Here is a 26,998-nt window from a genome sequence, read left to right as displayed (position 1 = left end):
TTCAGATGCTATCTACAAGAAAATGTAGAATTGAAAAATAACAAATAATGGAAATATAAATGTTTTGCTAAATTAGAATAGAACTAGTTGGTAGGCCTTGAATAAAAGGTAATAAATCCAAAATTTGAACTATCAGAAAATAGGTAGCCATTAAAGATTTTTGGGAAGTAACATAACAATAACAACAGCAATAATAAATGCTTACTTGTATAAATTTTTAATGTTGCAAAATGCTTTGTATACTTTAGCTTACTTGATATTCACAAGAAATTTATGAAGTAAGTGCTATGAGCATTATTTTTCTCATTTTATAATTGAGGAAACTGAATCTCAGAGATGCTATGGAAGTTGTCCATGATCAAACAGCTAATAAATATAAAAGGTAAGATTTGATCCTAGGTTTTTGCTGATTATAAAAAAGAAGCCTAAAAAAGTAAAGAGGAATCATAAGGGATTGATAAGTTAAACTGTTTATATTCCCATATGGGAAAATGATATTTATAGCTACTAAAACTTTCTCATTATTAGGAACAGTTAGAAGTACACATAGAAAGCAGAGGTATGAGTTGAATATGATAGTTTGATTTTATAAAATATAATTTTGTGATGTTAAAAATCCACTTGGTGAAGGGGAAAGAGAGAATTAGAATAAGATAAATTATCTGCCATAAAAGAGACCTGAAAGAGATTTTATAGTGTAGGGGAAAAGAAGAGAAGCAGAGAGAATAGTACATGGACCTTACTGTTACTGACTCAAAGGGAGAATAATATAAATACTTTATTAGGTATGGAAATCTATCTTACCATGCAAGAAAACAGAAATGGAAGGTAATAAGAGAAATAGGATGTGAAAGACTAACAGAAGAGAGAGCAATGGAGGTAAAAGTCAGAAGCAAAAATACTTCTGAGAATGGGCATGGTAAAAGGACAAGAGAGATTAGTATAAATGGGGGGATAGAATGGAGGGAAATACTTGGTAATTATTACTGTGGAAAAAAATACAATAAGTTTCTCTGATAAAGATTTAATTTCTCAAACATAGAAAGCTAAACCAAATTTATATAAATAAAACATTTTATAGAATGAGTCTTTAATTGATAAACGATCAAAGATATGAATAGGCAATTTTCAGACTAATTAATCAAAGTTATGTATAGTCGTATAAAAATGCTCTAAATTTCTACTGATGAGAGAAAAGTAAATTAAAACAACTTTGAGCTACAACCTCATACCTGTCTGATTGACTAATACGGCAGAATATTGGAGGAGATATGAGAAAATCAAAACACTAATGTACTGTTGGTGTAGTTGTATACTGATTTAACCATTCTGGAGAGCAATTTGGAATTATGACCAAAGAGCTATAAAACCATGTACCTTTGGCCAAGAAATACCACTTCTGTATTACAAAATGAAAAAAAGAGGAAAATATCCTATGTTTACAAAGATATTCATAGTAACTCTTTTAATAGTGGCAAATAATTGGTTATTGAGGGAATTTCTATCAATTGAGGAATGGCTGAATAAGTTGGTGTATATTATTGTGATGGAATATGATTATATTTTAGGAAATAATGAGCATAATGCTCAGAAATACATGAAAAATTTACATGAACTGATATAGTACCAGGAAACATTATATACAGTAGCATTGTATGTATACAGTAATGTTGTATGATGATCCACTATGAATACCGTAGCTATTCTCAGGAGTATAATGATACAAGACAATTCTATTGAACTTGTGATGAAAGGGCTTTTCTACTCTAAAGAGAGAACAAATAGAATCTGAATGCAGATCAAAGATACTTTTTTCTTTACTTTATTCTTTTTGGTGGTTTATTTTTTTATTTTTTTTGCTTTTTTTTTCTCTCAAACAATAACTTACATGCAAAAGTGTTTTTGTGTGATTACACATATATAACCTCTGTCAAATTGTTTGCCTTCTAAAATGGGAGGTTAAAATGAATTTTTATTTAAAATTTTGAGAATAAAATGAAGGATACATTATTTTCATATGTAAATTGTGAAATAAAATATTAAATAAGATTAAAAACAAAATAATTCCTACACCAACATATTAGAGATATTTTTGAATTCCAGATTATTTCTTTGTAGTGAGGGGAAAAAACACCTTCTATTTTTCTGTCTGCAAATAAATAATAAAAACTACTGAATGTTCAATATCCTTCACAACCCAAATTAGCCATAAACTAGTGCTGTTTTCTTTTTTCTGTTCTTGTTGTTGTTTTTCCCCTGATAATCTCATTACTTAGTACTTGCTTATGGACTTGATCCTTATAGTACCTTAGTTTTTCTTCTTTCCCTCTATGTATTTTTAGTTATTCCTAAGGGAAAAAAGACGATAGCAATTTGAAGTTCTTTTTCCCTTTCAAAAATCTATGCTAATCTAAGTATTGTCATCACTCTTAATTCATTTAAATGAATGTACCCCTGCCATTTTTCTCTCTCCTTTCTGTTTTATTTTTAATTTTTCTGCTTCCAAAGATGGTTTTCTTCCATTCCTTATTTCTTTTGTTTATTCTGCCTTTATCATAATTCCATAGAAAATGTTACACAACTAATACTTAGAAGTAAAGATGATCCTTTCCTTAGTAAAACTTCTTACTCTATAAGCAAAAGGAAAACAGCGTAAGACCTTCCTATATTGTAATTCCTCGCATTTAAGAGGCTATAGTTGTAAGATCAAAATAAAAAGTTTTCACATTATGATATAAGGCTATGGGTACCATATATTAAAGAACTTTTAGAGGTAACTAACTTATATAGGATCATGATAAAGACTGATTGCAGGAAATTTGACATGAAATACCAATTTGGCTCCTGGACTACAAAATCACAGTAGTACTGGTAGAAAACCCAATCTGATTCCAGGTCTACAAAGTTAGGAATATTTATTTTACCAGACATGAAGTTTAAGAGAAAGAACATGAATATGAAATTAGAAAATCTATTTGAATCTTGTTTCTACCATTTTCATGCTTTTTAGACCTTATACAAGTCCAAGTCCCTTCACCTTTCTGTCTGTTTTCATATCTGTGAAATAATGTTGTTGAGATAAATGACCTTTGAGTCTTCTTTCATTTCCAAATCTGATTCTGTAGCATTGATTAATCAGTTGGGAGATGTAAAGCCTATTCCTGAATTTGTGATTAGGAGACAATGTGATCTATATATTTATTATTTCACTTCTCCTGTCCTCAATCTCTCCATCAATAAAATAAGAGAGTGGAAATAGTTAATCTTTAATGTGTCTTTCAGAGAGAAAATGTTGTGATCATGTGAAAAGTAAGAAAAGTCCTAAATGTGGATTCAGATAAATCTCAAGGAGAAAGAATGGTAAAGTTGTTTGTTAACCAAAGCATTTTAAACAAAATTTTCATGTTTAATGTGATACAGTGTTAGATAGCCTTACAGACATGAAGACCTAAATTTAGGGTTATACCACCGACTTACCCTAGTCATTTTTTTCCTAAGCTAATAATTATTGTGTATAGGAAACTTTCTAATATTCTGTAAGTCAAAAATGATTGTCATATATAAGAGGAAGAAATTCCTATATGGAAGCTCATTGATGCAATAATAGGTTTATTTAAAAAATAGATAAATTTAATTTGAACTATATTAAAAATATTGAAAGTCTTAATGGTCTAGAGAAAAGAATTCAGAAGAGGTTTTAAGGAAAATAAGGTCTAATTATGATTTCTACTAACTAGGTAACATAAAAAATAATTTAATGTCTCTGAGCTTGAATTTTCTTAACTATTATATGAGGATAAATACTCATAGAGGTATAAGACTTCAGGGAAAGACATTTAAAACCCTTTGGAAAAGGAGAATGCTATTAAATATATTGTTATTCATATTAATGTAATCAATAAAAAAACTTAGAGACAGAAAATATAACTGTTAAGTCATATTAAAACAATTTCATTAAAAAAAGTCATGTTTGTTGGCAGTTACTCATAATTTCCCTGAATCACAATCATATATGATATTCAGATTGTTAATCTGGTTTGAGATAATAGTTTGAATGAAGATGTTCCTTTCCATCCTGATTCCATAGATCTTAATTTGGCAATAAAAGTATATGCCAAAATATGTATAATAATTTTCAGAAGGTTATTTTAATTTGTTAGGTTTCACTTTGTCAATCAGTCAATCCATTGGCATTTATTTAATACTTGTTGTGTGTCATATACTATGCTAAACTTTCTTATTTATAAAATGATAAAAAATTGATAAATTGATAAAATAAAAAAAAATTGATAAAACAAACAAACAAAAAAAAAACTGGCTTCTAAGGTTATTTTCAGTGCTAGCCCGATGCCACATATTTTTTGAACTGTCAATAAAAGAATACAAACAGTATGTGGAAAGTATGGGTTGATTCAGTCCACTGAATTATAGAAACTGTTTGTTTTATTTTGCCAGTTTTAACAAGCTATGTTTCATGTTATCTTCTCATAAGGAATGAATAATTATATATATACTTCCTCCCCTTATTAAATAAACATACCACCAAAGGTTAAGAATTACACTGGGGATGACAGTGCAGTAAAGCAAGAAAGTCTAGAGGTGGCAAGGAAAATATGCATTTTAAAGGTCAGTTCTATTACTAAGGGAAATAGGACATTATGCTGTTTTTCTGCTGCTTATTTGGGAAAATCTACACCATGGTGAAAAATGAAAGAACATGTGATTGACAGGAACATGAGCACATGGTAAAGAGAATAATATAAGCTTAGTCATTTTCAATTACTGTACAAGTAAATTTTGACAGCAGCAGAAATTGAAGAGCTGATTCAGATTAGCACTTATATCACCCTGTGTGCATGTTTTCACATTTCCTTGGCCATTTCATGCTGTAAGTAGCATAACATGAGGATCTGCATGCAACTGACTTTTTGGAAGTGCTAACATCTTGCTTAAAGAAGTTTACTTGTCTTCTTCAGATCTCTGGATATTGCAGCAGATTCTAAGTAGTGCTTTCACATATTGTAGCTCTAATGGAAAAAAACTTCTTTTAGATATTGATAGTGATGCTGAACCTAACCCTTAATACTAATTTATCCTTCATTCATTCAAAGCATTAAACTTCTACCTGTATTTCTCTTAAATTTCATCAGTTTATTTATCTGCATTGTTATCGTGCTGATCTAAATTCAAATTTTCTCTTTAAAGCTTTCCCCTTTATGGACTCTTGATCCACATTTTCTTTCTGAACATATCCTACTACATCTTAGTATGACTATTTTAAACACATTTTAAAGTAAGCAGAGCATGCCATTCTTAGTGCTACTCTCTGCCCAGAATATTTTTCTCTTTTCACCATATCTAAATCCTTATCATTTTAAGAGTCAGCTCAAATTCTATCTGCCTTGAAGCCAACACAATTCTTCCTTTGGGCTGATTTTCTCTGGCAGCACAGGACAGTATCATTTATTTTAGTATTTACTACCTTATAGTTTCGCTTAACTAGTGTGTGTGTGTGTGTGTGTGTGTGTGTGTGTGTTTGTATGTATGTATGTATTATTTTCCCCAAGAGACTATAAAAATGAGACAAAGGCTAAACAAGGTAAAGAACCATTTAACAGCATGAGAGATTGGGAGATTCTAGGGACATTCAATAAAATTTGTTTTTAAAGTGAGGATACTTGTAGTACCAGAAAATTTTATTATCTATGACACATAGGTATTTATTTTTTTAATGGTAACACATGGAAAGCTCAAAAATTTTGGTATACAGTAACACATGAGAAAATAAACTTTTAAAATCTTGCCTAAAGTGCACATTTTCTCTGTGATCTGGCATATACATGTGTATGTGCATGTATAATTTATGTATAATAAAATGTAAAAATATAGATAGATATAGTATCCCATATTTTCCCTTTAGGACTGTCTTCAGTGTGTAATAATTGATGAGAAATGAAGTAATGGGTAAGTGAATGAATGATATAACAATGTTTTAGAGGTCTAACAATTTTGACTAGCCATTTTGTGAATAAGAAATGAAATAATGGATATAAAACATTTTGCAGACAAGTCTTAGATAAATTGCAGCTATTATTACTGACTAAATTCTTGCTATCATCCATATAAGAATGTCTTCATACAGAAAGCTATACTAAATGATACCTACATGTTCCTTTTAGACTTTGGATCATTAAGACTTCTGATACTGATTTAAGATTAAGGTATCAAATTGGAAGAAGGTATTTTGGTATTCATATTTCTTATCTGTTTATGGAAAATTTCTTCAAAATGGATTGTGCCAAATAACATACATTTTGAATAGAAATTTCACTTAATAATAGAAGTCCTGTACCATTGGTCAGAGTGTTCTGGGTGAATTTTTTTTCTTCAGAGAATATAAATAAAAAACAAAAGCATATTTATTTGTTTAGCAAGCCCACTGCAAAATTGAGAGGCACTAAAATGTTACATAGCTGATCGTGAAGTCAGAAATACCTTGGTTCGAATCTGAAATCTGACAAATACTGATTGTGATACTAAGCAAGTCACTTAAACTCTTGGTGCTTTAGGCAATAATGTCTCTAAGTTGTAGAGAAGGTAATAAGCATGCATTATTAGAGGAAATTTTCCCTGCTGAGAGTTCCGAACACCAATGAAACCAGAAGCCTATTTCTTGCTCCCAATTATAAAATTGGTCAAACAAATCATAACAAGGATATTTGAAATGAAGTCTGTCAATAATACTGGGGAAGATTTAATGATGTGTATACTATTCTCATAATTTATTGCTTTAAAAAGCGAAAAGTATACTTTTACCCTAGTAGAAGGGAATTCTAAAAATCATCTTGATAGAGAGAAACCTTTAAATTGATGATAGTGTTGGTTGCAGGATGTCAGCAGTGTCATGGTAATAAGATCTGGGTAAGAAATGTTCCACTTTGGTCTCAGATATTGCCTATGCAGCTCCAGGAGGATTCAGCTGGGGAAAAAAAAAAAAACTTAGAAAGCTGATATTGTTTACTTGTTTGCAGCAGGACAATACAACACAGACTGCTTAAGGCTGCCTGTGTGTCTCTAATCATTTCAGCTGTTTATCTTAAGGAAAAGATACTGAAGAAAAGTGTATTTCATGAACTTGAGAGACAAGCATTAGGATCATATATAACACAAACTCTGTAACTGTCTTATTTTATTTTCCCCTTTCTCTTATTTTAGTTATACTTCAGCTTGCAGGGATTTACATGGCATTGTTCTTATTGAATTGATTCTGTGGAGTTTTCTGAAGCCTGTTTTAATGCAATACTTTCCAGCTTTTACCATATGTCATTATTAGCTTCCTGGTGAAGGAAAAAATAGAGTCAGTTTTTTATTTCTTTTTAATTTCAAATAATTTCCTACTAGATTGAGTGTAGAAGAAAATTGTGTAGAAAGGGGCACTTACTCTGAAGTCTAAGATCCTGAGTTAAAATCTCTCTCCTCTGATGGTTATTTCCTGTGTGACCTTTGGCAGATCATATAATCTCTATGAATCTCAGTTTCCTCACGTACAATGACAAAGTTTAATTAGAAGTCTGACTTTTCTTCTAGTGTTTAATCTATGATCTGATCACAATGAAACTTGCTTGATTTTAGGATTCAATTAAGTCTAACACATTTTTACAAAGAATCTTCTAAGCTAGGCATCCAGCAACTAGCCCTTGTTTTTCAGTTGTTGCTTGGCACTTCATACTGCTAGTTGCTTTTTAATAATTCTGGAGGCAGCTGTGGTGTTAAAGAAAGACTACTGGTTTCAGGGTCAGACAAACTTGCTTAAGTTCCAAACTCCCTTACTTGCTATCTATATGACACTGGACAAGTTAATGAATTTCTCTGGCCCTCAGTTTCCTAGATATGAATGGGAATATGGCAAGAGGATAGAAAACTTCTCAGATTTCTTTTAGTTTTACATATGTGACTTAAATGTCTAAATGTGTGAAATACCAAGAAAAAAAGAGTCATGTTTTTCCAGAAGGTCTTAATAAAGACCAGACACTCATAAACACACAATTGGTTTACTACATTAATCCTATTCTATCACTAGTCCTTAATACAAAACAAAGAAGATGAAATTCTCCTTTAGATTTCTATAGACAGCTAATAAATATCCATTTTGTCTTCTTTCCCCCTTCTAATTTACCCTTAATTTCTTTTTGATCTGATTTTATATATATACAACACACATACCTATAATTATAAACATATATACACATATACGTAAGTTTATATATAAAGATCATGTTCACATATACATATATACATGCATACATTCATATATGTATAAACATACATAAAACACATACATATATTCACATATGACTTTTAATATCCTATCTTATAGATTTATGATCCTATAGTCTTTATGATCTTGTGTTCCTACGTAGGATTTTGTAGATAGGTTAGAACTAGATAAGAAACAAGTATCATAAGGCACTCCAGGTCAGCAGAATAGAAAATATATATATATATATATATATATATATGAAGGAAAGGGGATGATGAAAAAAATATCTGCTTGATGGAAGACAGTGACAAATGTTGGAGAAATGGGACAAATATGGTGAAAAAGATGATGTGGACACTTGAGAACCAAGCAATAGAATTTGAACTTGAGATCCTAAACAATCTGATCACAGAAGATGCATTGTAACATGTGTTCCCTATCTTGTCTATCTGATGGACTTCATGATACATCTCTCTCATATATCTAACCTTATCCAATTCAATAAGCCAATATACATATCTGTTTAGCACCTGCTGTATTCCAGAAATGTGTGAAGTGCTAAGGGTAAAATAAATAAAAAAAAACAGCTCTACTTTCAAGAAGCTTAAAATCTAATAATCTAAAATATATGAAAATTATGAAATTCAATATGGGTTGAGTCAATATAGGAAGTTTTTGTTCCATGTGTATTAAATTTATCTGATTAGTCTCCAAATTTGTATTTTACTTTTTCTGCAGGCAGAAACCATGACATTTACACTTAAGTTTTCCATTATGGCTAGTATCCAATCTGAAAAAGAACAAGTAAAACAATTAAACTGTGGTTGGAATTATCCATGATAATATTCAGCTATCAATGGTTCTGACATTTAAAACAAGAGCTACATGCTTTTTAGCCTCTGCTTTTATGCTTTTAAAGCCTCTTCATGCAGTGGTTTTTAGGAAAACACAGAAGCTGTTATTATATACAAGGATTCCTTCAGTTATATATACTAAAGCAATCATGCTTTTCATATGTATATGACATTAACAAAAGTGACCAAGAGAAAATGATAATCAAACTTTCTAAATACTTCCCTGGTGAAGGCAGAATTAGTTGATTTGGACAACAACTTGAAAGATAAGAAAACTTATACCTCAGTAGAGGAACTAACACCCAAACTGAACAACACAAATAGCATCACAAATGGGCACTATTATCCAATCAGAAAAGAATTCAGCATTGAATTGAGCTACATAAGTTCCCATAGAATAGCTTTCTATAACTATGGGGAAGTTAGAATGCTAAAAGCAGTGCATTCTGGGTCTATTTTGAAAAAAATGTTCTACAAATAAGGATTGATTTGTGTATTCACAACATCCTGTATATATTTTTATATACAGGATGTATATTTATATATTTGATATTTGAGGTATCGGTACTAATGAGCTAAGGCAAGTACCTTTTTTCAAGTGAGAAGCATTATATAAAGTTCAACTACTTTTGTATATTTGTGTATGTTTGTATATATTATTGTATATATGTTATGTATATGTATTGGATATACAATATTGCAAATATATGCAATATTGTGTGCATGTATATATATGTATATGTATGTATACATGAATATGAGTATGTATTTCCATTGTTTTCCATTGTCTCCCAATCTTCATGACCACATTTGGAGTTTTCTTGGCAAATATACTGGAGTAGTTTTGTAATGTCCTTCTTCATTTCATTTTACATTCATTTTACAAATAAGAAACTGAAGCAAACAAGATTAACTGACTTACTCAAAGGCAAAAGCTAGTACTCTATCCACTGCACTGCATAGCTTCTCATATAGGTAGATCGATAGATAGATAGTTACAGATAGATAGATTTATATGCATATGTACAAAACTGACATTTATATATAACACTTTTCATTTGTTGAAGTTTTATGTGAATTAAATTTAGTCCTATTATATTACAGAAGCAAACACATGAAACTTTTTACACCCCTAATTATATATTATTATTATGAATTTGATAAAGAAAAATAGATATTCAATGGCAAGTAAAAGCACTAATAAATAATCCAACAGTGATTTGAACCTAGGTTTTTTGACTGTCAATTTGGATTTCTTTTCATTATTCCATACTGTCTTACATAATTATATATACTCAGCCTCCAATTTCACCCCCAAAACTACCCCCTATATTCTTCCATTATAAGAAATTGTGTGTGTTCTGGTCAAATCTTCATTCCTACCAGAAAAAGTTATAAGTTCTGAATAAGTTAGCTAACACCAGATAGATAATTTACCTTATTATGCTAAATGCCAAACTTTATTATTATTATTATTATTTTATTTAATAGCCTTTTATTTACAGGTTATATGTATGGGTAACTTTACAGCATTAACAATTGCCAAACCTCTTGTTCCAATTTTTCACCTCTTACCCCCTCCCCCTCCCCCAGATGTCAGGATGACCAGTAGATCAAACTTTATTATTACTACCATTTTGTTACTATTTATTTTATTATACTACTAATTATTATGATTGTTACTATAAACCTGATTTCTTGATCCTTAAGTCATTTCTAAGATACAGAAATTTTGAACTCTATCTAGCAATACGTGTCCATTGAGATAAAAACAAAAGGATTTCAGGAAATATTAGAGACTCCTGTAACTCATCTATCTTCTGATATACTAAGTGTGACAAAAACAATTATATATATTGAATAATATTTGTAATACCAACCTTAAAGATTTAGAATTTCTATTCTGAAAAAAGTCCATATTTTTGTTTAATAGTCCATTTTGGATCCTAAAATGACATCATTTCTACCTTTATATTGTTATCTTGATAGTTATTACATGACAGAATCTCCAATTTCATTTATATTCATGTAACATTGAGCCCCTACTATTTGTGAAGCATTGTATTAGCTTCTGGAGTCAAAAAGAGAAAGGGAAAATAAATCAGTTCATGCTCTAATGGAATACATATTTTGCTAAATCATTCTATTAATCTAGAAAGACTTGGATCTTTAGTCCTACAACACAAGATCAGAATAGTACCAGATTCTTGTGTTTTTCCTTCCTGTGTATAATGATAACTTTACATTTTATGAATTTTTGTAGAAATATTATCTCATTTGATCTTTGCAACCCCGCCAAAAGTACAAGGGATCTTATGATCTCAACTATAGAGATAAAATAATTAAAACAAAACAATACAAAAAACCAAAACAGCCACAAAAACAAACAAAAACCATACCAACAACAATAAAATTCAGAGAAGCTAAGTGAGTGTCTTAGTGTCATACATCTGAATTTTCCTGATACTGGTTGAAACTATTTACTACTTCACAAATCTTTGATGATCCTGATTAAATCTAATAGAAAAGACTCTGAAAGTTAACAAAGCAATGCTGGGGAAAAAAGAAAAACAAAAGCAAAACAGAGCTGTTTAGTTGCCACAGGAGGTCTAGTTGCTAAGCCAGGGCCACCACTTGATTCCTGCCCTCATCTAAATCAATGTCCATCAGCAAAATGTGTGGCTTCCTTTAACTTGGATCATCTTTGAGTGCTGTGCCATGAAAACAATTATATTGATTAGAGGTGTTTCCTTCTGTCTTTCCCTTAAATGGACACAACATGCTATATAATTTCAGTAACAAGGATGGATTATTTTTCATTTGAATCTTCTTATTGTTCTGAAAATTTTGAATCTTTCAGTGAAGTATCCTTTAGGAATACATGATGATCTTAGTTTCAGGGTCTTGATTTATTTTTCATATATCTAAAATCCCCTTTCCCTTTAACATTGGCTTTACTTCCTTTCTTTGAAATCTTTTAAGTTGGACTTTGATGCAGTATGAATATATTTCTTTAGTCTTAAGCTTGTAAAATAATGAAATAAGCATAAAATTGAATCAGTTCTGCTATTGAGCCTTCATCACATGACCTATGGAATTGCAAAAGAGAGAGAGAGAGAGAGAGAGAGAGAAAGAGAGAGAGAGAGAGAGAGAGAGAGAGAAGAGAAAAGAAAAAAATCCTTTCATTTGCCTGATTACATTTTAGGAGGAAGTCTATATTAACCAGTGATGAAGAGGTTATGATTTACATCATGCAATAAGCATCAGTCACTTTTCTCTATCCATCTGAAATCCATGAGTATCTTGTGGTAAATTATTATTATTTTTTTTTTTTTTACCCTATGTGAACTTGTTCTAGGAAAATTCGGAGAACTGACTTTTAGTACTCTTCTCTTGAACATTTTAATTCCTTAATGTCCGCCACTAACATAATTACCACAAATTGAAAATATAATGAACAGACAACTATGAGGTTAAAATGAGATTATTATAGTTGTTAAACTGAAGATGCAAAGAAATTCGTTTCAAAAGCTTTTGGAATAGTTATCTCACTAAAACAAGATAAATGTAGTAGACTGCTAATTAAAGCAAAAATGATAGGTTGTGGACAAAAGGTTCAAAACCTAGATGATTTTGAAAGTTTTAGTATCATTAAATTATAGATTGTTCATTTTGTATTTTGGATATGATTGAAATGTTTTGCTCTTTTACCTATAAGGAAAATGCATAGAAATGAGGATGTTGTGGGTTGGGGGGAAGGTGATATTATTCCATGTGAATTAACTCAAATCCATTCTAAAACACTACCCAAAAAGTAAGATATTTTTCCTTTTTTTAAATCAGATTATAGGTATTGTCAATTTTAGGTCATTGGAAAAAATAGATGAAGAGGAAGTTTAACAATGAATAAGAATTTTTTCAAAGTTTAATATTGCATAGAAGAAATGTCTATGATTGTTGTCAGCACTTTTTTCTACATTTGACTTTACACATTAACACAGAATTTTTAAAATTTTATTTTTTTAATTTATGTGATTATTGCATTAAAATATAAATAGAGGTAAATAAGCATAGACCCTTTAGATGAAGTATATGTTTGTTTAATATATTTAATTTTTACAAGTGTTCTAAATGTATCAGATCTGACATTATTGTGTATTATCAACTTATATTTGATATCAAGGAGTAGCCAAAATTATTCAACTTTATTAAAGATTTAAATATATGTGGTTAAAAAATAAGTACTTTTTCTTATTTTTTAAGTTTGAATTGAATAATCAATAATAGACACCTCACTATAGAAGAAAAAGAAGATTGTATAATTGAACTGTGAACTTTTTTGTAGTTTCTTTTTCTTTAAGTTTACTTCAAATTTGACTAGATAGTAATATAATACCCACTTTTACTTGTCAAACATCTTTTTTTCTTTATAATATTTAATAATTTTTTTTATTCATTTGTTCTTTTGTTAATTCCTGTCTCTCACCATCCATCCCTCCATGGACTCTTTCTCTCTATCTTGACTCCTTTAGTATACATATGTAGTAGTGGTGTCGTATTTCAAAGGGTGCCTACAATTTATTGAGTTTTTAGATATAATTCTAAATATGCCTGTTTAGTCCTATCTTTCTATTTTTGTGATTTTTAATGAATTGTTAAATTTATCTTTCAAAGATAGGATCATTGAAATTCTTTCTTATTCTGTTTATCTTGGCAATTTAGTTTTGGTAAATGAATACAATTTTCATTTGTATTTTGCAATTTCAAGTGCATATATTTAGCAAAATTAGTTCTGAGAATTTCCTTAATTTCTTCATAATACAGTGAATTTCCCTTTTTGATAGTTAAATTGTATATTCTCTATTTTTTGGCTCAAATTTGCTAATGTTTTGGGATTGGTTTTGCTATTTTTTATAAAAACTAGCTACCAGTTTTAATAACAATCTTTTAAAAATTATTTGCCTCTTCTTTGATTTTTAAAATTTCTATTTTGTAGAGTTTTGAAAATTACTTTTCTAGCTGCCTTTAAAAAAAAGTTGTATTCCTCATTTATAAAATCACAATATAAAATCAAACTAGAATCATAGATTTAGATTTCTGTTTTTTAGGGGAGGGGGCATTGGTCTTCAGTAGAACATTTCAGGTAGATCTATTTGCTCCAAGTTACAGCATCTTTTCAAGGTAATATTTCATTGTTTGTATATAATAACCTTTCAAAAATCAAAATAGTCTCATTCTGTCCCTACATTATTCCTTAATACTTTCTTGATATTTTGGGGTTTATTGTTCCAATTCTTGCTATCTCCACTTTCTCTTGATGAATTTTGTTTTGTTTTGTTTTTCTTCTTTTTAACATAGTATCTTTTGAAACCTAAATAAAATCTCAGCTTTTTGATGTAGTCTTCCCTAAATAGCTTCACCCTAAGTAGATCTTAGGGCTTCATCACTAATTCATTGTCCTTATCTTCTCATTTTCCAAACTAATCTTTTATTTATTTATTTGTTTGTTCTACTGATCTCAATCACTAGCTTAATTGATTTTATTATAAGAAAACTCCATTTTAAGTTTAATATTTTTTTTCATTCATTTGTTCTTTTGTTAATTTTCCAATCATTTTCCAAACTAATCCTTTATTTATTTATTTATTTGTTTTACTGATCTCAATCACTGGCTTAATTGATTTTATTATAAGAAAACTCCATTTTAAGTTTAATAAATTTTTTCATTAATTTGTTCTTTTGTTAATTTTCCAAATCATTTTCCAAACTAATCTTTAATATATTTTAATATATTCTTATTAATTTTTAATTAATAAGAAGTTAAGTTCTATGATTTGGAGATATAACATTGCCATTTGAGTCAGAAGGCCTTTTATTTTCCTTTTCTTTTCTTTTTCTTTTTTTTTTTTTTTTTTTTTTTTTTTTTTTTTTTTTTTTTTTTTCAGTTCTGACTTTGATTTCTCCTAGCAATCTGAATATGGGCATGTCTTTGAGGTTCTCTGTTTCTTCATCTTTAAAGAAGGGGGAAGATTCCATTTAATTCAAGAAGCACTTAGTAAGTGCTTAAGCACTTTACTATGTACTGGATACCCAGTAGAAATATGGGAAGTCCCTTACCTTAAAAAGCATTCATCCTACTTTGGAAAAGGGAGTGGGAACAGAGAAACAATAAGTATGTAGCTAATTGTTTTTTAATTAGTATATATATATATATATATATTAAATATAAGAGATAACAATACTTGTATTATCTATCATATAGTAGGAGAACTATTAAGGGGGAAATGTAGCACAATATAAAATGTGAAGCATCATCTAAATATCACCACCATTATTTTATTTGTCACCTTAAAAGGTGTAACCTTAAAGGTTTTAGGTAACACCTTCTGGGTTTCAATGTTGACTCAAGTCCTAAAATCTATACACAAAACAGTGTCAAATGGGCCCCTAATGCTATAAGGTCCCATCTAAATTTGTAATGTAATCCATCTCTTTCTTCTTTCCTCCTCCTTGTTCTTCTTTCTCTTTCTCTCTCTCTCTCTCTCTCTCTCTCTCTCTCTCTCTCTCTCTCTCTCTCTCTCTCTCTCTCCCCCTTTCTCCCTCTCTCTCTCCCCCTTTCTCCCTCTCTCCCTCCCTCTGTCTCCTTTTCTGTCATCATGCTAGTTCATAGTCTTCAGCTATGTGATGGAGGTAGGGAAGAACTCCAGTTAAAATGAACTGAGTAAAGAATATGAAATTATAATTGTAAAATTATCTTCTTTGAACAAACAAATTAGGGTAATGCTTTTTTTATTCTGGGTGACTGCAGTAAGATGAATTTTAGTGATTATAATATACTCTGAACCAAAATGAATTAAGCATTTGGAGCAGGGGACTACAAGTTGGATATATTAGAAGTTTTTCTTTCCAAAATACTATTTTAAAACAACATTAATGATTAAAATATTGATTTTTTAAAACAAACATAGGCAAAATAAAGTAAACAAAGCAAAAATAGGAATTATCCTGTTTCTTTTTCTGATGTAGATATTAGTATTTCAAGACCTGCATCAAAAGGCTTATATTTAGATTCTTTTTTCGGTGTGATTTAACATGTTTCATTACTCCTTTAGCCTTACTGTTGCTCAAAGTGATTTGGATATGGACGTATATTTTGGTGTAATAAAGCATATCATTGCGGGTAGAGAGTCAGCCAGGCCTGTGTTCACGTCTTGTTTTGGACATGTCCTGGTCGTGAACTTACCTGGTGAAGACTCCTAAGGAACTTTGCAAGATAATGAATTGTAGAATACTTGTTGATCTTCATTAAAGGAACTTTTCTTACATTTTACTCCCTGCACATATGACTTCTCAGATCTAGTAAAATATTTTTTTACATTATTGGTTACAAAAAGGAAGCATAACTTTGGTTTCTGTTTAGCTTTCTTTATGGGTTTAAACTCTCTGTGTGCCAGTAGGTAGGGACTCCATTGGTGAGGGACTCCATTGGTGATATAACCTCTTTTTTCATCTTTGTTAATGCATGTCTCCTTCAATTGTTAAGCTCCTTGGGATTCCTTAAGGAATTTACCAAGATCTTATGTCTAGTATGTATCAAGTATGATTTGAACTTTTATCTTCCTAATATCCCTTCAAAAGTCAGATTTCCTGAATAGCCCTATGATACACATTGTCCTCTGCTCTACTTCAATGAGCAGGTAAAACTTATTCTTCCTATGGACATCAGATTCTGTCATCTGGGACTTCTTTACAGCATGACCTCTTGAGTTCCAGATTCTTCCTCCCTTCCATTTGTCTCTTCCCCACTCCTCCAGGAATGGCAACTCTCCTCTTCCCCTAAAACTGCTGGTATAAAAGCAACCTTCTTGCTTGGAGGTAATGAGATTAACTAGTTCCAAGTGATTTCCTTTCTCTATAGAATAAGAAATCTTTTTTCCCTTTTTTTTATTTTAGCTTTTTATTTACAAGACATATTCATGGATACTTTTTCAGCACTGACCCTTGCAAAACCTTCTGTTCCAACTTTTCCTCTCTTCTCCCCATCCCCTCCCCTAGATGGCAGGTAGCTCAATATATGTTAAATAAGTTAAAGTATATGTTAAATACTATATATATATATATATATATATATATATATCCATACAGTTAGCTTGCTGCTCAAGAAAAATCAGATTTAGAAATAAGGTAAAAATAATCTGAGAAGGAAAACAAAAATGCAAGTGGGCAATAACAGAAGGAGTGGAAATGCTATGCTGTAGTCTAGAATAATATAAATTATTCATAATATTCATAAAATCATCTTCATTCTGAAGAAGTCTGTTGATTGTTCATTGAAGGGATGCCTCCTAAATAAGATAGGAACTGAGTGGCCCTAGATAAGAATCTATGGTAGCTAATCCAGATGCTCTAGTTCCTGTTGACACAGAGACTAGAAAAGGGGAATAAACCAGGCAAAAACTAGGGAATTCATACTCTTGGTTAGAAAGTCTCACACTTAAACTATTTACTGCTCTCCAAAATACTGACTTCTTGCCTCAGAGAACAAGCTGTGGAAGGACCTTCTCCACCAAGAAAAGTGGGAGTGGTTGTTCTTGTTCAGTTGTTGTTCCTTCTCTTTTTGTTCTTTCTTCTTTTGTTTGTTTGTTTTATTTTTAATCCTGTCTTTTTTTGAACCCGTTTAAGGTTTTCTTGGCAGAAATACTGAAATGGTTTTCCATTTCCTTCTTCATTTTACAGATGAGGAAATTTAGACAAATGGGATTAAGTAATTTGCTAGAGTCACATGTCTATTAAATGTCTGAGGTCAAATTTTAACTCAGAAAATTGAGTTTTCCTGATTCCAAGTCTATGCTCTATCTACTGTACCACCTTGCTGCCCTCTACAGGTTCCATAGAATTGTGATCTCAGAAACTTGAACAGACTTCAGGAGTTGCTGGAGCAATGGCTCCTGAGACCATGGTCTATGCAGCCAGTGTGGAAAGGTTTTAGACTTACATAATTTGGGGGAAATTTTTCTGTGGCCCTCCTTTTATAAATCCAAATTAAAAACGTTAAAGTCTACAAAAGGTAAATGTTCTTTGTCCCAATTTGGGTGGCTGAGATGGATCATTATTTGTACTTGGCCTTATATGCTTAATTTCCCTTGCAGACAGCTCTCATATAGTAATGGTGAAGTTTGTCAAAGAAATGGGGTTTGATAGATTGGATGTATTCATACACATCTTTTCTCCACTATGGGAAAACTTGCTATAGTCCATGTTCAGAATGCTCTTAAAGCAATTAAATCCCACTTTTTGGTGGATTCCCCACAATGGCTCCAAAATTTAGCTATGAGTCTCTCCAACCATACAATAATAAAAATGTTGACTGATCCTTAAATTTGAACATGATGTTGAGATAATATTAGTTTGGGAAAATATTGCTGTTAGTGCAAGTAGTCACTCTGATAATGGAGAAGAGAGAGCTTTGGGTTTAGCTCCTGAAAGTTGGGGTTGATAAGAAAGTAGTGGATAATTTACCAGCAGGAATGCTTGTTAAACTATATATAAAAACAGAGTACAAATGCATAAAGATCTTTCAGTTCCACCCTATTCAGTTAAGTTTGGAAAATATAGTGGGATGGAAGAGCCCAGAGGATTCTGGGTACAGACCAGAATAAGCCACTGACACTTATTTTTCTACAATCTAAGAAAGAAACCTAAAAACTTACTGGATTCTTTAGATAATAGAAAACCTACAATCCAACCTCAATATTCTTATGGCCTCTATTTACTGAGATAGTGACAAGGAATACCCTTTAAAGCTGTTGCTTCATTTGGATCATTCAGAAGAAAGGAGTGCTATGTGCTCAGTATTTTTGTGTATCCTTTTAGCATCTTCTAGACATGTTACTACTGTGGGTAGGATTAAATGGAAACCATTACAGCTACTTGACAAATCTCATGTACTTAATATTCTACAGTATCAGATTCCTAGGGAGGTATATATATTTATATATATATATATATATATATTATGCATTATTATATTTTAATATATATAATTGATGGGGTTGACAATTCAAAATACTGTCTTATGCCAGATCCTGTTACAACAGCATTGTGCTATCTAAGAGGAAGGTAGATGGTACCTGGAAGTTTACAGTTCCTATAAGATTTAAAAAATATTTAGCTCTCTCTCTACAACTATTCCTGATCTTGCCAATGTCATAGAATTGTTAGCCAAGGTCCAGAGTGAGTGCTATGGAGTTATCAGCTTTGCCCATACTTTTTTTTTTCTCTTTTTCTATGTCTGGAAATCATCAGGAACAGTTTGCTTTCACCTAGAAAAGAGTCCATTATATTTTCAACATCTTTCTCCAGGGCTACTTGAACTGTCTTTTATACTCTCACATTTTGGTAGGTAGAGACCTTAAAAAGTCTAATTGATTTAAAAAGGTCTTCCTTCTTGAGTGTGTTGTTATATACCACTATATGCTAATATTTAACAGAGGGGATGTAATAATATTGACTGGATCATATGAGATATAGTAGCAAAGATCCTAGACTAGATAGTGATATATATGAAAGTTAAAAAGTAGGAAATCAATCCTATGAAACTTGCTAGTCAGGAATATTCAATTAAGTTTTGGGAAATTCAGTGGGATGGAAAAGCCCAGAAGATTCCAGGTGCAGGCCAGAATAAGACATTGACACTTGATTTTCCACAATCTAAAACAGAAACCCAAAAACTTACTGTATTCTTTAGATTTTGGAAAACCTACAATTCCACCTCGATATTCTGATGGCCTTTATTTACTGAGATACTGATGAGTCATTATCTTTTAAATGGAGCCCAGAATAGATTACAATTTTAGAAGAAATAAAGGGAGTTGTCCTGCAGTTCCTCTCTTTGGGTCCTGAGAACCAAATAAAGTCTATATTTTTGGAAGTCTCTGTCCATGAAGATCAGAATGGACAGTCTTTGGCAGGACCCAAGAAGTGGTCAGAAGAAGCCATTGTTAAATGTGTAGATCTCCAGACTTCTCAAAGCTTTCATTTATTATAATTTTAATAAAGTAATTGTTCACCACTTACTGAGCCCAAATTGATATTGAATAGATATCTCTGAATCATACAATAACCTTTTATAGGAATCTCCTATTACTGGTTGAACAATTCAATATAGTCCCTCTAGGAAAATGTGAAGATTAGAGGAGGCTTTGATTGCTACGTAGAAATTGTATGTCTGAAACCTCACTCTGGTATTAATTAATGCTTCATAAATGGGTAAAGACCATGCCAGGGATTAAGGCCTATAGTACAGACTCTAAAACTCTACCTTTTCCACTGGTCTAGAGAATCCCAGTTTACAGGTGCTTGGCTCTTGAGGAATGCCATTCTTCCTGGTTATTTAATAGGTCCATCTGTTATAGGGAAGCATACAAAAATAGACTTTGATAGCTACTAATTTGGTAACAGAATATATTTTCGGGAAAAGGAATATTGACAATTTCTTCTAGTTGATATTCTACAGGTAGCACAACTGATATGTGAAAGAGGCTTGAGTTTCAAAGAGGATCTTCATTTACACTAGTTCCAAAGAAGTGTTTGTGGATCTAGCCAAATGGTGGGAAACCTGGAAAGCACAGAATTGGCTAAGCAAAAGCTTGCCCCTTTAGAGTTAAGTCCAATGGAGGAATTTTGCTAATGCTTTCCATTGCACACACTGCATGTATCAGCACCCACCAGAAGCATATCCTAAAAACCCAGAAGGAAGCTGTTTAAAAATAGTAGCAGAGGTTGGAAAGTGTGTCTAGTTATCAATCTGAAATTTAAATTGTGATCCCCTGTTGTGCTGGGCACAGAGCCATGTTATTACTCTTACCAAACAAGAAATCCTGTAATCTCCTCTTCCCTCACAAGATCTGATTGGCTCCAGTTTCTTACACCTGGTTTCCTGGCCTATGGTGAATCAAAGAAACAAACAAAAACAACAAAACAAATCACATAAGCTTCAAGGTTTTTGGACTTGGTTGGGGCCCAATACCATGTAAATCACTGTATCCTGATGACTGACTGACTAAATATATTTTCAGATGAGAGGATAGACAATTAGAGAAGTTAAGGGCCACCAATTTTATATTCTTGCTATATGTGAGAAAGAAAGCTTGCTCCTTTCTTAAATGTTCAGTGATCCTGAATGTCTCATTTTATTACAACATTGAATCTGAACTAAGAGAACTGGTTTTAGAATTTTGGCTATAACAACCGACTTACTTCTCTCCCATCTTGATTTCCCCAACTCTTTAAATCTTTCCAAAGAAATTTTGTATCACCAAAAACTCTATCCTCTACTACCAATCCTATAATTGCTTCATCCCTTCTTGTTAGGAAGAAATACAACTCTCAAGTTCTTAAAAACTGAACCCTGTTTACAAACCAACTAAATATTGTCCAAATAACTATTCTAATATGTCAAAACCTGACTCTTTAGGCATTATGCAAGTTACCTCTTTTCTTGCACATAGTAAGACTATTACTAATAAATGACTATTTGAAAGTGTTTTGAATTAAGACTAGCAGCTATCTCCTCCAAATATGACTTTCTTTCTGAAACATATAGACCTTTTCTCATCTTGTCATAAGCAACTTTTTTTTTTTTTTTTTTTTTTTTTACCTCTGGGCTTCACTTTTCTCATTTCCTTATAAGAAACATGAATATTGAAACAAATGATCTTTGAGGACACCTCTACCTGAAAATCTATGAAGCTAAGATAGGAAACAAGGAAGAAAGGAGTGACAGGAAACTTCTCCAAGAGTTGAAAGCCATGGATTCACTGTCTTCATACACTTGTCTTTAATTTTCCATCCATCAAAGAAGTAAATAAATAAGAAAATAAATAAATAAAACAACCACATAAATAAATATATATGAAAATTGGGTTGCATTGCTGGCAAAAAGATGTTAATAAAACCTGCCTCTTGAAATTATATTATTTTCATTTGCATATCCTTTGTGCTTACTTATCTATACACTGTTTTCATTTCCCACCTCAAATAGAATTGTTATATCCATTAGGAAAGGCCTTATTATTAGAGTTAACAGTGTCTTACATAGAGTATGTAATGGTATTTTTTTTTAATTAAGTTGTTTGTGAAATGTAAGTCCTCTGTACATAAAATACACAATTGCCAATTAAATTTCTCAATACTTCCAGTTACAGGAAGCAAAGCCAAGATGGCAGAATACAGGTAGCAACCCAGCTAAATTCTTCTAACATTCCTTTATAATCAGCTTTGAAATAGCAGCTCAACGGGCAAGTAGATGGTACAGTGGATATAGCACCAGCCCTGAAGTACCACTACCTGAGTTCAAATTTGACCTCAGACTCTTAACATTTGCTAGGCAAATTACTTAACCTCAATTACCTAACCAATAAATAAATAAATAAAAAGAACAGCTCAAATCAAATTTAGGCATGGCAGGTCCAATAGACAATTCTGGGGTGCCACCTTATAACTATCAGAAATGGCAAATGCTAAAGGAGTTGAGGGAAAATAGATATATTAATAAATTGTTGCTGGAGTTATGAACTAGGCCAATCATTCTGGAGAATAATTCTGAACTATGCCTGAGGTTATTATTCTGTGCATATTCTTTGATTTAGCAATGCCATTTTGAGATCTGTATCCCAAAGACATCAAATGTAAAGGAAATGGACCTAAATGTATAAACATATTTATAGCACTCTTTTTATGGTATTAAAAATAGACATTGAAGAATTTCTTATCAAATTAAAAATAACTGAGAAAATTGCAATGTATGATTGTGATGGAATAGGATTTTGCTATAAGAAATGATAAGAGGAATAGTTAGCTAAAAAATAGAGGGGAGGAGACTTCCATGAATTTATGTAAAATGAAATAGAAAAAACTGGAGATCATTCTGTACAGCAACAATAAATGATGATCAACTTGGAAATACTTAATTACTATGATCTTTACAATGATCCAAAACAATATCAATGATCTTATAATAAAGAAAATGTTTTTCCTTTCCAGAGAGAGAACTTATGAACTCCGAGTGCAAACTGAAACATAGTTTTTTCATATTTTTTATTTTGTTTTGTTTTGCTTTTTTTTTTTGGTTATATGAACGATTTGGAATATATCTTTCATTATTTCATGTGTTTGATATTGCATTGTTTATTTCTTCAATGGAGTGGGATGGAGGTGGGAAGAATTTACTAAGAAAAGAATGTTAAAAAATAAAAATTTTAAAAATTCTCAACATTTTAGGGGAAGATATTTTAAAGACCCATATTACACTAATCTATATTCTTTAGGATTGCAATCAGCCTAATTATTTTTTACATACCAGGAAGTCTATTTTTTTTTCTTTTTCTTTTCCTTTGGAAAAAAAGAGGAGAAACAAACTGGATCAATATTTTAATTGGATTACTTTATGTCAAAATATAATTTAATTCATATATTCACAAAATGTTGAATATGTCTTAAAGTTGAGGCATTGCTATGATAGCAATCTCAGGGAACTGGGGCATATAACTTTATCCAGGCAGAAACCCCCAGATGCCTTAAACAACATGAAATAGGAAAAAAAAAAAAAGAAAAAGAAAATTGGAGAGAAAAGGCTAAAGGAGAGACTGGCTGAATTGATCAAACTGTCTAAGTAGGCTGGAATAAATGATCTCAATGGAAGCAAATTACTGAACTTTGTTCGATTTAACACAATTGGAGAGAGAGAAAGAGAGTTAGGGATATAAAGAGTATTGGTATAGCTGTGTTTGCACAACAAAGAGTCAGCTGGTACAATGCAAATAACAAGTCATTTGGAGTCCGAAGATCTGGGTTAACATCTTTGCCCACCTACTTACCACCTATGTAATCCTGGGCTAGTTGCTTAACCTTTCTAACATTCAGTTTTTTCTTCTGTAATATGAGGGGATTGCATTATATACCTATTAGGGCCATTTCCCACTTTAAATTACATCCTATCCTATAATCTTAGTTGACTTTTTTTTTGTTTTATGGACATTTATTTGGCACCACTTAGCTGGGGATATATTCATTCCAGAGCAATAGCTCACTCAGCACTACTTATTTGCTGTGCTGAGCAGAAACTTTCTAATAATACATCTGAACACATGCGGGGATATTAGTTTCTGTTTCTAAAACAATCATTGCTGAAAAGTTTCATACATCAATACACAGGACTCTTAGTGGATAAATCCTGTTGTTAATTCTACTTGCTGTACATACAACTACGATCACAATGCACTATTTAGCTGTCTTCTAGTGTTACCCTTCGACATCTATCAGACTTAGAAAATTTTGTGACTTTTCCAAAATTTTCATGATGGGCAGGAATTTAAATCTCTTGAGTTTTTTTTAAATTTCTTATGTCTTTTTTTTCTCTTTTGAGGTCATTTAAAATAAGATTTGAAATACACCTTAAAAGTGGGGGAGATGGAAATTAATTTGCACATATATCATTTCCCTATGGTTCTTAGAAGTACCAACATTTGATCCAAATTCTACAGAATATCTTCAGTTATGCACTCTCTTGATCACTTCATATTGTATTTGATTACTTACTCAATTCATCTTTTAACAAAATTGGAGATGAGAATCGAGTGGTCCCACATAAAGTCGGCCCATTGTTTGTGTGGGGTGCTATGATACTAGAGTGAGGTGGACTTTGTCTTTGGTTTATTGAATGCCAGTAAATGGCTTGGGTGGGTAAGCTATTCACTGAAGATTTATTTTTCCCTTGACAGGTATTAAATATCAACTTGTATCCTATAAAATTAATTGGACTTTTTTGGTGTTTTTATTTTATCTTTAATTAGATGTTTGCCAAACTACTGTGAACATGGAGGAATGTGTACTCAGTCCTGGGCTACCTTTTATTGTAACTGCAGTGACACAGGTTACACTGGAGCCACTTGTCATAACTGTAAGTAGGCTTGAAAAATATTCAGAACATACTGTTATGAATTTTAGTAGAGAATGTGGTGGAAGAAACCTGTATTGACACATTTATTAGTATTATTCAGTCAATCATGGTTTCAATCAGAGTGTATATTATGTGCCTGTTATGTGCCTAGCACTACTATCCTAGCAACTTGACAGAGTAATATTTTTTTCATTCTCAAATATAGTCTTTGCCCTCTAAGAACCTACACTATAATTGGGAAAACAAAATTATTGTATACAAATAACTAAGAGTTTAATTAAATGCTAAATTATATGGTACTATATTAGCTTTCAGTGTAATGGAAGTTCAAAGAACAGAATGAATCAGCGTTCATTAATTAAGCACCTGCTATCTGTCAGGCACTGTATTAGATTAAGTTTATAGCTACAAATGCCAAGAGTTAAGACTTATATTGTGTGCTAAAGGCTATGTAGATTTGTACAGTTGTAGGAGAGAAAATATACAGAAGTAAATGTTGTATGGGGACATAGGTTTCACTGTGTTCTAAAACACCTACATTCTTTGAATAGCTTTCAGGTGTTATACCAGGTGCCCAGGAGAAATGGAAAGAAAATAGGAAATTTCTCTGCTTTAGTAATAAAGTAGAACAATCATTTCTTTTCTTTTGAGGAATAATATAAAACATCCTGCTACCACTTAAAAGGCTCAAAACTATCCTAGTATATTGCTTTCAATACTGTGTTGCCTGTGAAGAACTGCAAAGCACAGGTGATGAAAAATGATCTAATAGTCAATGTGAGATGCTTTGGAAAATTCATATTTGGCAATATCTCATTAATATCACATTGTCAACTAAATCTTATGGAATCATAAAATATCAGCTGTGGAAGGGACTTTTGAGTCCAACCCCTTCATTTCATAGAAACCCCTTGGCACTTACTTATTGCTTTGATTATATTTACTTTCTTTCTCACATCCTCAGAACCACCTCCATAGGGCATATAAACACACTGTTTTCTTATTTTGAACTTTGTTATATCTATAGTTTGTAGCATCAGAGACAAAAGATGGATTTTCTTATTAGAACTTGTGTCATGTTTGAAGACAACAGAGGAAAAAGTGATGTTAGCTTAAAAAACTAGAATCTTTTCAAGATAGTCTTTTGTTATGTTAATGAATAAAAACGTTTTACTGGAAATTAGCATACTAGAAATTTGTATCTATCCTTGTTTAAGTTCCGTGAATAACTTGTTTTGTGATGTTGGACAATATAATTTTCTCCTCTACGTCATAATTGCCTCCTCTATAAAATTCAGACATTGAATTACATGTTCTCTAAAACTTTTTCTACTCTAATATTCCACAATTTTTTTCCTTAGACCCAGAGAACCTTCTCAAAAAAATCAAGCAAAAAAAATATATATATATATGTGTGTGTGTGTGTATGTGTGTGTGTATGTATACACATACATACATACATACATACACATACCAAAAATACTTCGCTTTTAACCAACATTACTACTCTTTTTAGAATGGAGAAGGGGAACTTTGTATATAGGGCATGGCCAAATAAATGCAAAAGGTTATGGTTTATTAAATGTAGTTTTTCTTCCCTTCAGATATATGGATTTGCTTTCCTGTAAATAATTCCGTTGGTTTTCCAGAGTTCCTTCTGAATATTTTCTATCATTCAATAGCTATTTATGGTTTACCTGCCCTTTGTTTAGCACTATATGGGACACCTAGAATTGATTGAATGCTTAGGCACCAAACTGACCTGATTTGTCGGAGTAAATATGTGCTAATGAATGATTTATCATTTTGTATTTCCCTAAAAATGTGTGAAGTATCTTGACCTCAATTTCATTCCCTTTTAGGATAATCAGGCTGCCCCTTTTTCAGATATCTTTACCTTGTTGTCTGCCCTTGCTAATCTCCTGT

At 31.5% G+C, this 26,998-nt stretch overlaps 1 protein-coding gene across 1 annotated transcript in view; it reads left to right on the top strand.

Moving 5' to 3' along the window:
* Positions 1–26,998, top strand: part of CNTNAP5 (contactin associated protein family member 5) — an 876,250-nt gene that overhangs the window by 472,623 nt on the left and 376,629 nt on the right. The window contains exon 11 of the mRNA XM_031959885.1: positions 24,966–25,072. Within this exon, the coding sequence (XP_031815745.1) occupies positions 24,966–25,072 (107 nt within the window). The remainder of the gene's footprint in view (positions 1–24,965; positions 25,073–26,998) is intronic.

The sequence above is a fragment of the Sarcophilus harrisii genome, chromosome 3, assembly GCF_902635505.1.
Source record: "Sarcophilus harrisii chromosome 3, mSarHar1.11, whole genome shotgun sequence".
NCBI classification, from domain to species: Eukaryota; Metazoa; Chordata; class Mammalia; order Dasyuromorphia; family Dasyuridae; genus Sarcophilus; species Sarcophilus harrisii.
This window is presented reverse-complemented; position numbering and strand designations above follow the sequence as displayed.